Genomic DNA, 14,037 nt, shown 5'->3' with positions numbered 1-14,037 from the left:
CCAAGTAACTGTCAGTAGCCAAGTCACAAGTTAATAGCCAAGTCACTGTTAATCACATGTCACTAACGAAGTAACTGACCATGTCACTAACGAAGTAACTGACCATGTCACTAACGAAGTAACTGACCATGTCACTAACCAAGTAACTGTCAGTAGCCAAGTCACTGTTAATCACATGTCACTAACCAAGTAACTGACCATGTCACTAACCAAGTAACTGACCATGTCACTAACCAAGTAACTGTCAGTAGCCAAGTCACTGTTAATCACATGTCACTAACTAAGTAACTGACCATGTCACTAACTAAGTAATTGACCATGTCACTAACCAAGTAACTGACCATGTCACTAACCAAGTAACTGTCAATTGCCAAGTCACAAGTTAATAGCCACGTCACTGTCAATCACATGTCACTAACTAAGTAACTGACCATGTCACTAACCAAGTAACTGTCAGTTGCCAAGTCACAAGTTAATAGCCACGTCACTGTTAATCACATGTCACTAACTAAGTAACTGACCATGTCACTAACGAAGTAACTGACCATGTCACTAACCAAGTAACTGTCAGTAGCCAAGTCACTGTTAATCACATGTCACTAACCAAGTAACTGACTATGTCACTAACCAAGTAACTGTCAGTAGCCAAGTCACAAGTTAATAGCTAAGTCACTGTTAATCACATGTCACTAACTAAGTAACTGACCGAGTCACTTTACATGTCACTGACCATGTCAATAGCCAAGTCAGAAGTTAATAGCCAAGTCACTGTTAATCACATGTCACTAACTAAGTAACTGACCGAGTCACTTTACATGTCACTGACTATGTCACTAACCAAGTAACTGTTAATCACATGTCACTGACCATGTCAATAGCCAAGTCAGAAGTTAATAGCCAAGTCACTGTTAATCACATGTCACTAACTAAGTAACTGACCGAGTCACTTTACATGTCACTGACTATGTCACTAACCAAGTAACTGTTAATCATATGTCACTAACTAAGTCATTGGCCAAGTCACATTGCATGCCACTGACCATATCTCATAAACTAAAGGTATGCCCTTCTTTTCTTTTCTTACCAAATTTTGATATTGCAAAGATTACTTTGTCATTCTAGTAAATGTACTCTATCAGCAATCTCATTCTCTTGTGGATTTTAATTTAATGTTAATTGCTCAGACCATAGATTTAATGAACTACTCGCAGGTCAAATCATGAAATAGCAAGTCTTTCTTTGCTTGTATGTGAGAACATAATGTTTGCAGTATTACAACCAACACTCATCAATTATATCATACAGATTGCACAAAGAACTATATCATACAAATTGGTCCAAAAGAACTCATCAATCATCATCATCAAATTGGTCCAACATGTGTTCTCCAACCAAAAGGAAAGCTGGGCTTCAATATCAGAGTACCATAGTCCCCAACCAAAATAAGAAAAACCTGTAAAGGAAGCCAAAGTCAGTTCAACACTACTAAAGACAAAACAGCGATATAATTAAGTTCCGTAGAGTAAAATAAGTAAATAGCTAAACTCACCTTGCTGTCGTGTCATCATAGCTCCTATTGGGTATCCTGAAGCATTGCCGGTAAGAACCACATATTTGACACTTCATAAAGATAATTTGACACACACAAATATGAAGTAGACAATAGTGACGACAACTCCAAGCAAGAAATGAAATTTAAATCAAATTTGTATCTGCACACAACGTAAAGCTTCTCTAAGATTGGAGCGCATATATTAAAAAATTGATAACAGTAACCTATACAAATAACCTACCAGATGTAAAATGGAAGGGATCATTCACAATACACAAACAGAACATAAGCCTCCAAAACATTGGTTCTTACCAATTATAGAAGCACAATGCATATATGTATAGGGTTCATCGCCAGTAAGCAATTCCCACATAACAATCCTAAATGAGTAAACATCAATCTACAAGATCAAAATAACAACACATGACAACTCGGAAGCTAGTCACCAATTTGAAGAGTCAATAATCATAAGAGCCCGAAAATTCAACATATGTATATAGGTGGCATCAGTATTACCTTCACTGTCATTATATGACTTTTCCCATTCAAAGCTCAGGTGCCATCCAAGGCAAAGTTCCATGAACAGCTCCAGACATTAATGTCTGTTGTTTGACTTTTATTTACAATCCCAAATCACCAATCTAAAGAATGCACATATGATGCGAGTCCCAACACATGCATGGTTAGAAAAACTACGAGTGAAAAGACACTACAAGTGAAAAGAAGGTAATTAAACTAGCCAACCTTGCATACAGGCGCTGTGGATCTCTCATATTTACCAACAGATTTTCACACTCCAAATCAAGATGTACTATATTTTTTCCATGCAGATACTCCATCCCAAATGTAGCATCAATAGCTATAGTCAATCGTTTATGACGATCAATTGTTCTAATAAAAGAATGAAGGATAGATTCATCATACACTTGAGCAAACAGAACCTTGAAAAATCAATATTGCATCAAAACCCTATCCTTCTTATCATGATTCATAACCATGGAGAAAACATAACGAAATGAGAAAGAAAAACTAAAAAGAGAAAAAGGTCTTGAGTATTTTCGGAACTCTGGCGCCCTTATAACTCTGATGACCACCACCCAATTTACAGAAATTTGTCTACAACAATTCTTAGAATCAAACCCGATATACTTCAAGCGCACCAATACAGTGCTCGAAAAACACACCAAGTAGATAACTCCAAATGTTTCATCGAAGATTAGCCACAGAGCAAACAACCATTAACTAAACTATATATATGATAAACCCTGCAGACTAAAGCTTAAGTGCTTCCGTCTATAATCAATCCAGCTCAACCCCACTTTAATTCATCTTAATTTCATTGGAATATGACAATTCTGATTCAAGACATGAATATCTCACATAATATCAATTGAAAGCTAATCATCCAATAAGTGAAAATCGGAATGAGAATGACAAGTAACAGTAAAATCCCTAATTCAACCGAAAACGAAAGGAAAGAATCGAGAAGAGTACCTTCCTGAACTTCCTCGTCGGCGGTCTGTTCTCCAGAAACTTGAGAAAACATCCAGTCGAGTGGCGCCATCGCCGCTCCAGACGTCGCCGAAGCCGCGAGCCCTTCTCCACCGCCATTCATTTCTCTCACCACTACTTATAATCGCGAAAAAATTTACCGAATTGTGAAAAACATGAATCAGAAATCTATCATGCATCGATCTGAAAACCAAAGCGTGAATCTTACGGCGAGGTTAACGAACAAGTGGACAAGCACGGCGATGAGGTGGTAATTCTCGACCAGAAAGAGAAGGAACTTGAAGCTGGATGCGTCGCCGGAGCCGAGCCTCGGCGCCATTGTCACCGATTTCGAGCAGATAGCTCCCGAAAACTCAAACCTTAACCTAGCCTCCTCCTCCGTCGCCACCGCGATGTCACAAACTCCTAGTCCGATCAAACCCCGACGAATTTAGAAACAGTGACTTAGATCGCGGCGATTGCAATCACATTATCAGACTGGGAATTTAGAGAGAGAGAGAGAGAGAGAGATTGGTAAGGGTCGAGAAGGATTCAGACGAGATTGGATAACAGGAGGGAGGGAGAGGTGTCAGTGGCATCTTTTGTAATTACTCTTGCTTTTAGTGGCAGGTTATTAAAAGGTGACCTTAATTATCATAGAGATATTTGTGTTATCTGAATTATAATAAGAAACTTCAAAATAACCTTTTTTTATCATTATCCCTATTAACAATTCACAATAGACTTTTTTATTAAGTAGGAAACTAGGTGACATTTTTATCATTTCATACTCTAATGTGACATTTTTCATAATTTCCCTTTCTTTTAAAAAAGAAATATTAATTATTTTCTATTTTCCGAATACTACATTTGTTAGTTCTTTTGTTTTCTTGTTAATAATTATTATTTGTTTATCACCGTATTTGTTTGTATTTGTACTTTGAACCGTATGTTTTTGAACTCTACGTAGAATAGCAAATTGGGAGTTCCCATATCTTGTTTCCAATCTCGCTGCTGGCTCTTGCAACCAAATCCTCTCCCCTGCCTCCCTTCTCTTCTCTGTTATCTTCATCTCTGTGCAAGGCCATATCGAGCAACCGAGTCGAGGCATGGAAGTGCCCTACCCATCACCCCATGTAGAGAAACAGATCGACTCAAACTTACGAACCCTCCAATATGCTTCACCGCCTTTAGAATATGATCAAATCCCAAAACATGCCCATAGACATAACTTGCAGCGAAGAAAAGATATATCCTAGCTAGGAAGTATGTCATACATATAGAACTGAAATTTGACTGAAGTGGACCAGTTGTTGAGGAGAATGCAGCCCTGTTGTTTGAGGAGAATGCAGCCCTGTTGTCTCGCCTTGCCAAATTAGATCAAAGTATGAAGCCATATCTTCATCATTTTTGTTTTGAGAGAAATAAGCCAAATCTGAAAGTGGAAGACGAAAAATGACTTGGATGAAAATCTCTCCTAGCAAATGGAAGGCCATCATTATACGGTTATACAACACAACATACCCACACACACATGGTCACTATAATTTCCTGATTTTATTTTATTTTGTCTGTTTTTTATACGGAATATATGTAAAAGTGATTTTATTATCTTAAAATGGCAGAAGTAGTCAAATAGATTTTGTTTTGCCTTCATACAGAAATCCATGCCTAATGAACAATGAATACGGATAGCAGTGTGCAGCTGTGCACAAAATGGCAGTGTATTGAGTAATTTTGCAAGATTAATTATCGATAGGAAAAGCTCAAATAAATTTTTAAATAGAAAAAAGAAGAAGGAATATATAGGTATTTTGCAATACTCTGCAAATAAGGGAAGATTAATTTTTAAATTGGATAAACTAAATCTAAAAGATTGGTTTTCACACCCTTAACCGTATGTATATAAGATGTTTATCTGAACATTAAACGATAATAAATTAATTTAGTTTTTTATTTACCAATGAATACGGACTTTTGTGCTTATCTAAATTTATATTTTTAGTAAAATATTTTTTTATTATATCTTTTATTTTATCACAGTTATCTGTATTCTTAAAGCAAATAATACCAAAAATATGAAAGGGTGTCATTTGCTCTATCAAATGACACGGTTAGTAAAGTGTATCCAAAAGGGGCGTGGCTATTGACCATTTTTCTATGTAGTGTTATTAGAATATGTATACATATTACATATATAACTATCACAATTACTTAACTAGACAAAAAAATTAGATAAACAAAGAATTTGGCATGCATTCGCCAACAAATTAATGAACGAAAGACTTGTAAACCAACCAAAAAAAAAAAAAAAAGAAGAAGAAGAAGAAAGAAAGAAAAAGGCAGGTCTGCAATTCTTTGAACCAAGGACGACTGCAATTCTTTGAACAGAGGACGACTGAAGAGTTCTTAAAAGTAGTGATAGAAAGAAGAAGAAGAAGCAGAGTAGTCGTCGTGGTGGTTGACCGGAGAAATAGAAGGCAACAAACGAAGACTGGTGAGACCGTAGAATGGTATGTTGCGCGTTTGTGCAGGTAATAGTCGCTCCGTCATCCTCTCAACCGCTGCTGTGTATACTTATTAACGTTAGAGATCCGAGGGATCTCTAGTTAGCTTTAGAGAGAGAGAGAGAGAGAGAGTGACACGAGATGTATAGTGGTTCGTCTCCCTCCTTAGCGGGAAACTACGTCCACTTGAATGTTATACCAGTGTGTTGAGCCTTGCGGCCCAAGGGGATTACAAAAGATGTAATGGGATTATGTTGAAGTGGGAGGAGGCATTCCTTTTATAGGTGAAGGAATGCTTCTCCTTTAAATGGTTTTCGATGTGGGACAAGCAACCACCATTTCTAGTCTAGAAAGCCTATTTGTGAAGGCATGTTGGCAAGGCCGGAAAGGTAGCTTCCCGGCGACGGATTTGCGACTTCCGGATACCGTAACGTAGCTTGAACATAGGGCTACAAGATGCAAGTAGCGGTTGGATCCCATGAGGGTGTTTTTTATGCTTGGTGAGGTAGCAAACTAGCCTTGCTAGTAGAGGTATCTACAAGTCCCCGAAGTCCCCGAGTAAGAGGAGCTTCTTGGTTGGGGAGTTATAATCATGAAGTCATCAAGCATAAACAATGTCAGAGAGGTGCCTAGCCCCTACAAGTCCCCGAGCTCCGCAACCAAGAAGGGACTCTTTTAACCTACACAATGAGACAAAAACGCGCATATGTAGAATGCTTGTTGTATTGGTTACCGCTCATATTAATGGAATGCGAAAAGAATTCGATTTGTTGCAAGCGACAAATGGTAGAAGAACTCAATATTCCATTAATGTGTATGAACATGTAAAATATTGGTAGTTGTATATGTGGATCTTATGGCCATATAACACGCACAATAGATAGTGGCAAGTGTAATGGGTGTCCAAAGCAATATTGTGGGAGTAGTCCCCGTGACATAGAATGAAGCGTTTGTGAACTTGGGGCTTAAGTAAAACATGTTGGACATGATCGAGCAAGTTGGGTTGTTCGAGCAAGTTGGGTTGTTCGAGCAAGTTGGGTGTGGTTGAGTGTGTAGGGGCTGTGCGAGCATGAGAGGCGTGGCCCAAGCGCAAGTCGTGGCCATACTCGATACCCAAGCGAGTCGTAACCCGAGCAAGTCATTTATCCGAGAATGTTTAATTAAGTCGTAAGTGTCACAAGTTTCTAGATACATGTCACATGAAAGTGCATTTAAGCATGTACTTGTAGTAAAGTTGCTAATAACATTTTGTAGGCATGCTTAAGGGTCATGGAGACATGTATAGTCATGGCAAAGACTCTATTTGCAAGAGCGTAAGAGATAAGATATAGTGACTTATCTTGTGCCAATTTGGAGGCTAGCAAAGTTGGCCGATCATGACGGTCCCTTGCTTGTGGTGGATAAAGTACTACGATAATGTCCATCAACTCGTAGTTGTGGTCGAATGCTTGATAGAAATAGTTGAATATCCTTAAGCCAAAATAGATGATTAATATGTGGATTTGTAAAATCAATATAGATAATTTGCATATGTACTTTGATAAAATTGTAAGCAAAGTGTATACACAAATTAATAATTGATGACAAATAACTTGCATACATACATATCTATTTCGAATGTTGAATTTGCGGGAAATATACAAACTCTTATTATATGTGATGATAATTGAAACATGGCAGTGATGGCAGCATTTATATGTAAATGTATATGGCCGAAGCGACAAAAATTATTTTGATATACGCATGCAACAGGCTATACATATGTGTATATAAGTTGGCGCCCACAAATGATATGGTCAGAAGCATGAGATTTCAATGGCACCTGGGCGGTGGGGGCACACATATATCATGAAGTTGACTAGGTATTTGAGATTATAGAATTGATGAAGGTATATATGTGAAGTAGAGATGGCTATATACACCGCCTGTCAGCAAGTAATTAAACATATATGTGGCTGCAAGTAACTAAACAAATAATGTGGCTAGCGGACATGCACCAAACACGTGTGTAAGCTATGTACGTAGCTATGCATGCCAAGGTGAGCTGCATGCTTGTAGGGGTGGGCACGTGTGTTAGGTGCTCAAGTTATACTATAGCAGTTTATATATGGCCATGTGCTGCACGTGGTGACTTATGCATATAAACCAATAAGAAACCAGTCAGAGCCAAGGGAGCTTATCTTTGGACTGGATATTTGCGTAGGTAACTGAGGGCCGATCAATTAATTGCGAAGACCTCAAAGTTCAATTTGATCAACTGGAACTGCAGTAGTCGCAGAAGAGTAGGCGGTGAGTGAAGTGAACATCAGTGAGGTGATCGACGTTGAAGCACAATGAGTTGAGCGTTGTGATTCGAGTGTGCTTGTGGCGATCATGATGGTGACTCGCTAGGCAGTGATCGAGGATGCGTCGTGATGCCAGGTGCTTGTTAAGCTGAGCTTTGCTGGTCAGCGGAGTTTTCGTCAGCGGCATTTTTGCAGCAGTGAAGCTAGTGGTTTGGCAGAGCGGGACTTTGCGGAGGCTCCGAGTTCGGGGGAGCTGGAGTGCAGCGAACCTGGAGCTAGGCGGAGGATCCGAGTTCAGCGGTGCTGGGGTGCAGCGAACCTGGAGCTCGGCGGAGCTGGAGTGCAGCGGAACTGGAGCTTGGCGGAGGATCCGCGTTCAGCGGTGCTGGGGTGCAGCGGACCTGGAGCTCGGTGGAGGATTCGAGTTCAGCGGTGCTGGGGTGCAGCAGACCTAGAGCTCGGCGGAGGCTCCGAGTTCGGCGGAGCTGGGGTGCAGCGGAACTGGAGCTCGGCGGAGGATCCGAGTTCAGCGGTGCTGGGGTGCAGCGAACCTGGAGCTCGGCGGAGGCTCCGAGTTCAGCGGAGCTGGGGTGCAGCGGACCTGGAGCTCGGCGGAGGATGGCCTACTGGCTGTAGCAAGCGAGCTTGCTGGCGAAAGACTCGCTAGCTCTGTTAGCGTACGTGTAGCTATCACCGCTGGCAGTGAAGTGGTGGCGGAGCCTTGGCAGAGATGGGTTGATGAGCTGAGGTGGCTAGCGGAGCTCATGCATAGCAGTTGGCGCGCAGCGGTGATCGAAGAATGATCATGGGTGGCCAAAGGAGATCTCTGGGTGTCCAGAGAGAATTGGCACCATTTTTTTTTTTTGAATAGTTCAGCATTGACTTTGTTGTTGGGCGTTGACCAGCCCTCAAGGTGCAAGTTTCTGCACATTTCTGCTCTAATTGTACCGCTGGAGTAGTGTTTGATCATGTCTTAGCAAAAGTTGCCGTCAAGAAACACAAATTCAAACATGAACTCACTAGGAACCAATGAAGACTCAAGAATGACTAAAGAGAAACGGTTGACCAATGAATTTGAAATGGCTCAAAGAAGGAGGGAAGAATTATTTCTTTGAGTTCCGCTAAGCAGACTTAGCTCATGGTAGGTGACGAAGCCAATGTGTCGGCTTCCCACAGACGGCGCCAATGTTAACGTTAGAGATCCGAGGGATCTCTAGTTAGCTTTAGAGGGAAAGAGAGAGAGAGAGAGTGACACGAGATGTATAGTGGTTCGTCTCCCGCCTTAGCGGGAAACTACGTCCACTTGAATGTTACACTAGTGTGTTGAGCCTTGCGGCCCAAGGGGATTACAAAAGATGTAATGGGATTATGTTGAAGTGGGAGGAGGCATTCCTTTTATAGGTGAAGGAATGCTTCTCCTTTACATGGTTTTCGATGTGGGACAAGCAACCACCATTTCTAGTCTAGAAAGCCTATTTGTGAGGGCATGTTGGCAAGGCCGGAAAGGTGGCTTCCTGGCGACGGATTTGCCACTTCCGGATACCATAGCGTAGCTTGAACATAGGGCTACAAGATGCAAGTAGCGGTTGGATCCCATGAGGGTGTTGTTTATGCTTGGTGAGGTAGCAAACTAGCCTTGCTAGTAGAGGTATCTACAATACTTCTAAAAGCTCTGCAGCAATGGCTACCGTTATCATTGTCGTATCTTCAGATGCTGAGAGAGAGAGAGAGAGAGAGAGAGAGAGAGAGAGAGGAGCTTGTTGATATATATATGTGTGGGTCGAGATAGGTAGCTAGCTAAAACCCTTCAAAGTCTTCAACAAGAAATTCAGAATGAAGGGGTCGTAAAGTGACTTTTAGGTGTTGTAAACGTGTGGACTTCAGCCAGTTTGGTTATAGTTTGAACTTTGAAGGTGAGCTAGCTAGCTAACTTTGTACATACATAGCTAAGGTATATTACTTGAGTCAAAATGCATGATTAAGTGTCCCCTAAACAAACAGTAATGTGTAAGCAAAACACTTTATTGTTTGTCTTCCATATACAGTATATATAATAGGGTTGATTAGGCACTACTAAGATTACAATTGAAACTCGACCAAACTAGAGGTTCATTTTTTCAATCGAATACTTGATGAAATTGGTCAGCTAAACGCGTAAATGGTAAATCATTATAAAGTTTACTAATCCAGTTTTGTTCGGCTGGCTTATGTACGTTTTTCTTTAACAACGTTTTCAGTTCTTGTCGGCTAGCTTGAAAAACGTTTTGTAGTAAAAAAAAAAAACGTTTTTGTTGGCTGACGTGGCAAGAGCCCCTTGGAGGGTTTTGGATGGGATGAACCCCATGTAGATAGGAGTCATTGGACCAATCTTTTAAAAGTCTTGGTCTAAAACCATCTTAATTATATTATTTTGGCTTCTGTTGATGCCAAATATAATCATATAATGCCATGTGGTGTGTGCCTATATATCTAGCTTAAGTATGCTGTGGTTTGGTGAAGACTGAAGAGTAACTATCTCATGTTTGGATTATTTAGAATGCATTATTCATATGCATGTACTTATTTAGCTTGATAATGTACACTGATTTTGGCCAATTCCGGTATTAGTGACATTAGGTCTGGCTGTCTGGGTTATAAATAGTAGTTACTAATCGAATAAGCAGCACATGTTCATGCTGACCCCTGAAGATTAGGATAATAGTCAAGGAATGAAACTTGAATGTCAAATCTTACCAATAGATTCATTCAAACTTATCAATCTTGGCCGATTAGTTTGGTAAACTTCCACTCAATTTTAGCAGGAATTATAAACCAATTGGATTATATATAAGAGAGGAAGCGGCAGGAGCTAGCTAGCAACAATGAGTTGACATTGAAGTACTTTACTGTATATGTAAATTGATTAACTCATGAGAATGAATGGGACCTCGTGAAGACCTTCTTCCATGCTCTCAAGCTCAAAGAGCGAATCCTGGTGAGAGCCTTTAAAGAAGGCTGTCTTAATAAATACTTTCTTTTTGCAATCGGTGGTGTTGAGTCGTCTGACTCCGACATCGTCACCGTTGGTGGTAGCTCTCCTTCTTCCTCTCCGTCCTCTTCAATATCGTTGTCTTCAGGATTCCAAAAGCAAGCGTGTTTTCTCTTGGTCCTTATTGTGATTTGTGGCTAGCACATCGTATTTGTTGCATATTCCCCAAACCGTCACCTTTTGTTGGCTGCAGTCTACGTTCACCGAGTATATTCCTGTGCACATACGTAGAATTTCTTTATTCTCTCCATAATCTCTTTTGTCATCTACAGAGTCCGGAAAATCCACCATATTAATTAGATTTTCTCACGGTGAGATTGACAATCAAGTAAACTTTGAAGTTCAAACTCTGGCCAGTTGGGCCATGCACAAACAAAAACGGCGCTATGGCAGCCCCCCACTAATCCACTATATAGTCACTACAATTTAATTGATGCTACTGATTAGTCCCAACTGGAGTACTGGACCAAGCCAGACTTAAGCTTAAGGCCCACAAAACTTGTTTCCTTGTAAAATTGATCGGGCCAATTAAGTAGTTAGGTTAACTAGGATCGGCTGGCATTAAGGCTAAAGATGCAAACGAAGAAGAGCGAGACTAGTACTTAATTAATGCAATTAAGTTCATACCTTTGAGGTGGGATAGGGCCTTCTTGACTTTCTTCTCGAACCGAGGAGAATAAAGAGGAACCATAATTTCCTCATACTGCGCTTCCACACTAGTTTTTAAAGCCAGAACGATTTGCATATCAGCCATGCATGATTAATCCAACTAGTACCCAGGGCCGGTCTTGAGGTTTTTGATGCCCCGGGCAAAAAAAAATTTGGTGCCTAACTACCCATATATATATATATATATATATATATATTCATATGTAAAACAGTACAACTTTAAACGATAAACATTCGAGCACAGAACAATAAAACTAGGATTGCGATGTAGCAATTGTAAAGACGTATGCATCAACATATCAACCTGCAACTTCTGACTTCCAATTAATGCATCTAAAGATGCTATGTTTGTAGAGAAAGAGAGCAAAAAAAAAAAAAAATTCCATTGTAGGGGAAAAAAAAGTCGATCTTCTAGTGTTCAGTATAGATTGAACCTGTAATTAACTGATTAAGGATGTTGAAAGCTGCAAATTGAACATCAGCGATGACAGTATAGTCGAGATTTTGATATTACAGGCATAAAAATTTATAATAGTTGTTAGAATAATCAACAAATACCACAAAATGCCAGTAATAGAACTTATAATGTCCAAAATTTCAACGAATTTAAAAATTGAAGAACACCCACCATAAAAAATAAAAATTTTTTAAAGAACACCCAATTTAACTATACCTATTTTGATCGATCTCTATTGCAGCCTGAATCGATGGAATGCCAAAAATTGTGTCTGATCACCGTAGAAGAAGAGAAAAATATAGGAGAGAAAGATTGAGAGGAAGTGATAGATGATGAAAATAAATTGCTTGATTGAATAACCATTGAAACCCCAATATTTCAAGAGAAATTTGTTTGTTTTTAAAGTTTTAGAGAGAGTTAAGAGACTCTTGAAATTCGTCTGCTATAATTGTGTGTACAATTCTCAAAGTGAGGAGAAGAGAAAACCATTTCGAAGTGAGGAGAGGAGAAGAGAAGACACTGCGTTTGGGAACAAAGCAATTTTTTTTTTTTGTTTACCGTCGACATATACTATATATAATTTTTTTTTATATATATATATAACCTTATTTTAAAAAAAAATTTGTGCCCCCCTCTCACTTGGGCCCTGGGCCGTCGCCAAGCCCACCCTTGGGCAAGGCCGGCCCTGCTAGTAGTACCCACTACCCAGCAGAACTAATACTCACTCCAAGTTAACAAACTCCAGATTATATATATTTGTGCATGCATGCAAGCTAATGAAGAGTACTGGTTCCCCTTGTTCTAATTTTCAACTACCTTGCTATATGTACAGATAACAGATCGAGCGTCTATAGCCATGCAAGAGTTGGTTTCTAACTTTATCCCTTGCATCTTCTGTGAGGCTTTATATAGAGGCCAGGGTCAATTCACTAGAGTCTCAAATATGTGGTGGATCTCAGCTAAATTAATCAATATTCCAATTACTTAAGAGTCTTTAACTCTTTACAAAAGGATAAAAAATAAAGCTATAGGCTGATGAGGCAGAAGGCATTTTTCTCCGATGCTCTCTGCTGCTTTACACACACACACTAGCTAAGCTAGCTTAAGTATGCATATATAGAGGTCGGCTTCAGTACTTAATTTTCATATTAAAGATAGTTTTACGTACATATGAGAAATCTTAATTGGGGTGGATCGAGGATGTGGAGTTATGACTGCTTTAGTGGTCGATGAAGTGGAATGTATATGCAGCTGGCTTTTTACCAACCATACGGATATACAAACCCTAAAGTGCCATGTATTTGATCTCTCAGCTACCTTTTCATGCAGGATCCAGAAGCAGCAGTACTACTTTCAACTTGGATAGATATATAGTTTCAGATGGATCATATATACTCCCATGTGGGTTTGTTTTCCTTATCGACCAAGTTTGGCTTTTCGATCATTGGAACTTGAATTCATGCATGCTACTTTAACTTGATTAGTCTTCCTTTAACTGGATCCAGACCTGCTGCCCTTTTTTCAACGCTCTCTCATTTTCTTAATAGCTCATCAGAGTTTTCTTCAACCTAATTACCTAAGCCTCACATTCTCTCCCACTTTAGTTCCCAAAAAAGAGATCGGCCAGGAAGGCTGTGTTCTGTTTTGTGCATAAGACAAACAGACAAATAGACAGGCCGGTGTTTGTGATGGAATACAACGCCATCCTCTCCACGTCAGAATCTCAAAAGAAATGGGTCCTCATCATCCAAGATGACTCGGATTTCAAATACAATTTGCACCCCACCATGTGAAACCCATGCCACTGATTTGTAATCAGGTGAAGAATCTCCATGGACCCGCAGTTTAATCATCTATAATGCATGTGACATGCACAAACACAGTCATCACATAAAAATTAAGTTAATTTCGAATTTTTCAAATTATTTGTTCGAGCCATCTTCATCTAAATGACAGTTTTTAAAGAAATGTGAGGGACAAGTGAATCTAGCAACTGAACAGAAATGCACAGTTTTAAATTATTATTATTTTAATTTTTAATTTAATAC

General features: G+C 39.6%; 1 protein-coding gene across 11 annotated transcripts; it reads right to left on the bottom strand.

Moving 5' to 3' along the window:
* Nucleotides 1-1,217: 1,217 nt before the first annotated feature.
* On the bottom strand, nucleotides 1,218-3,641 carry LOC121051143. Of its 11 annotated transcripts, none has more exons than XR_005805258.1 (5): nucleotides 3,273-3,641; nucleotides 2,069-3,178; nucleotides 1,865-1,952; nucleotides 1,550-1,712; nucleotides 1,218-1,453 (listed from the first exon to the last, which is right to left on the bottom strand). XR_005805258.1 is itself a non-coding variant. In XM_040513166.1 (4 exons), exons 2-4 carry the CDS (start codon nucleotides 3,165-3,167, stop codon nucleotides 1,293-1,295), a joined length of 318 nt encoding a protein of 105 aa, XP_040369100.1. In that variant the 5' UTR covers nucleotides 3,168-3,178; nucleotides 3,273-3,641; the 3' UTR covers nucleotides 1,218-1,292. The 11 variants fall into 11 exon arrangements, 1 of the variants encoding a protein (XP_040369100.1); XR_005805263.1 differs by having other exon boundaries at nucleotides 1,550-1,952; nucleotides 2,069-2,193; nucleotides 2,297-3,178; XR_005805268.1 differs by having other exon boundaries at nucleotides 3,047-3,178.
* Between the last annotated feature and the right edge of the window lie 10,396 nt (nucleotides 3,642-14,037).

This window comes from Rosa chinensis, chromosome 1 (genome assembly GCF_002994745.2).
Source record: "Rosa chinensis cultivar Old Blush chromosome 1, RchiOBHm-V2, whole genome shotgun sequence".
Lineage (NCBI taxonomy): Eukaryota > Viridiplantae > Streptophyta > Magnoliopsida > Rosales > Rosaceae > Rosa > Rosa chinensis.
This window is presented reverse-complemented; position numbering and strand designations above follow the sequence as displayed.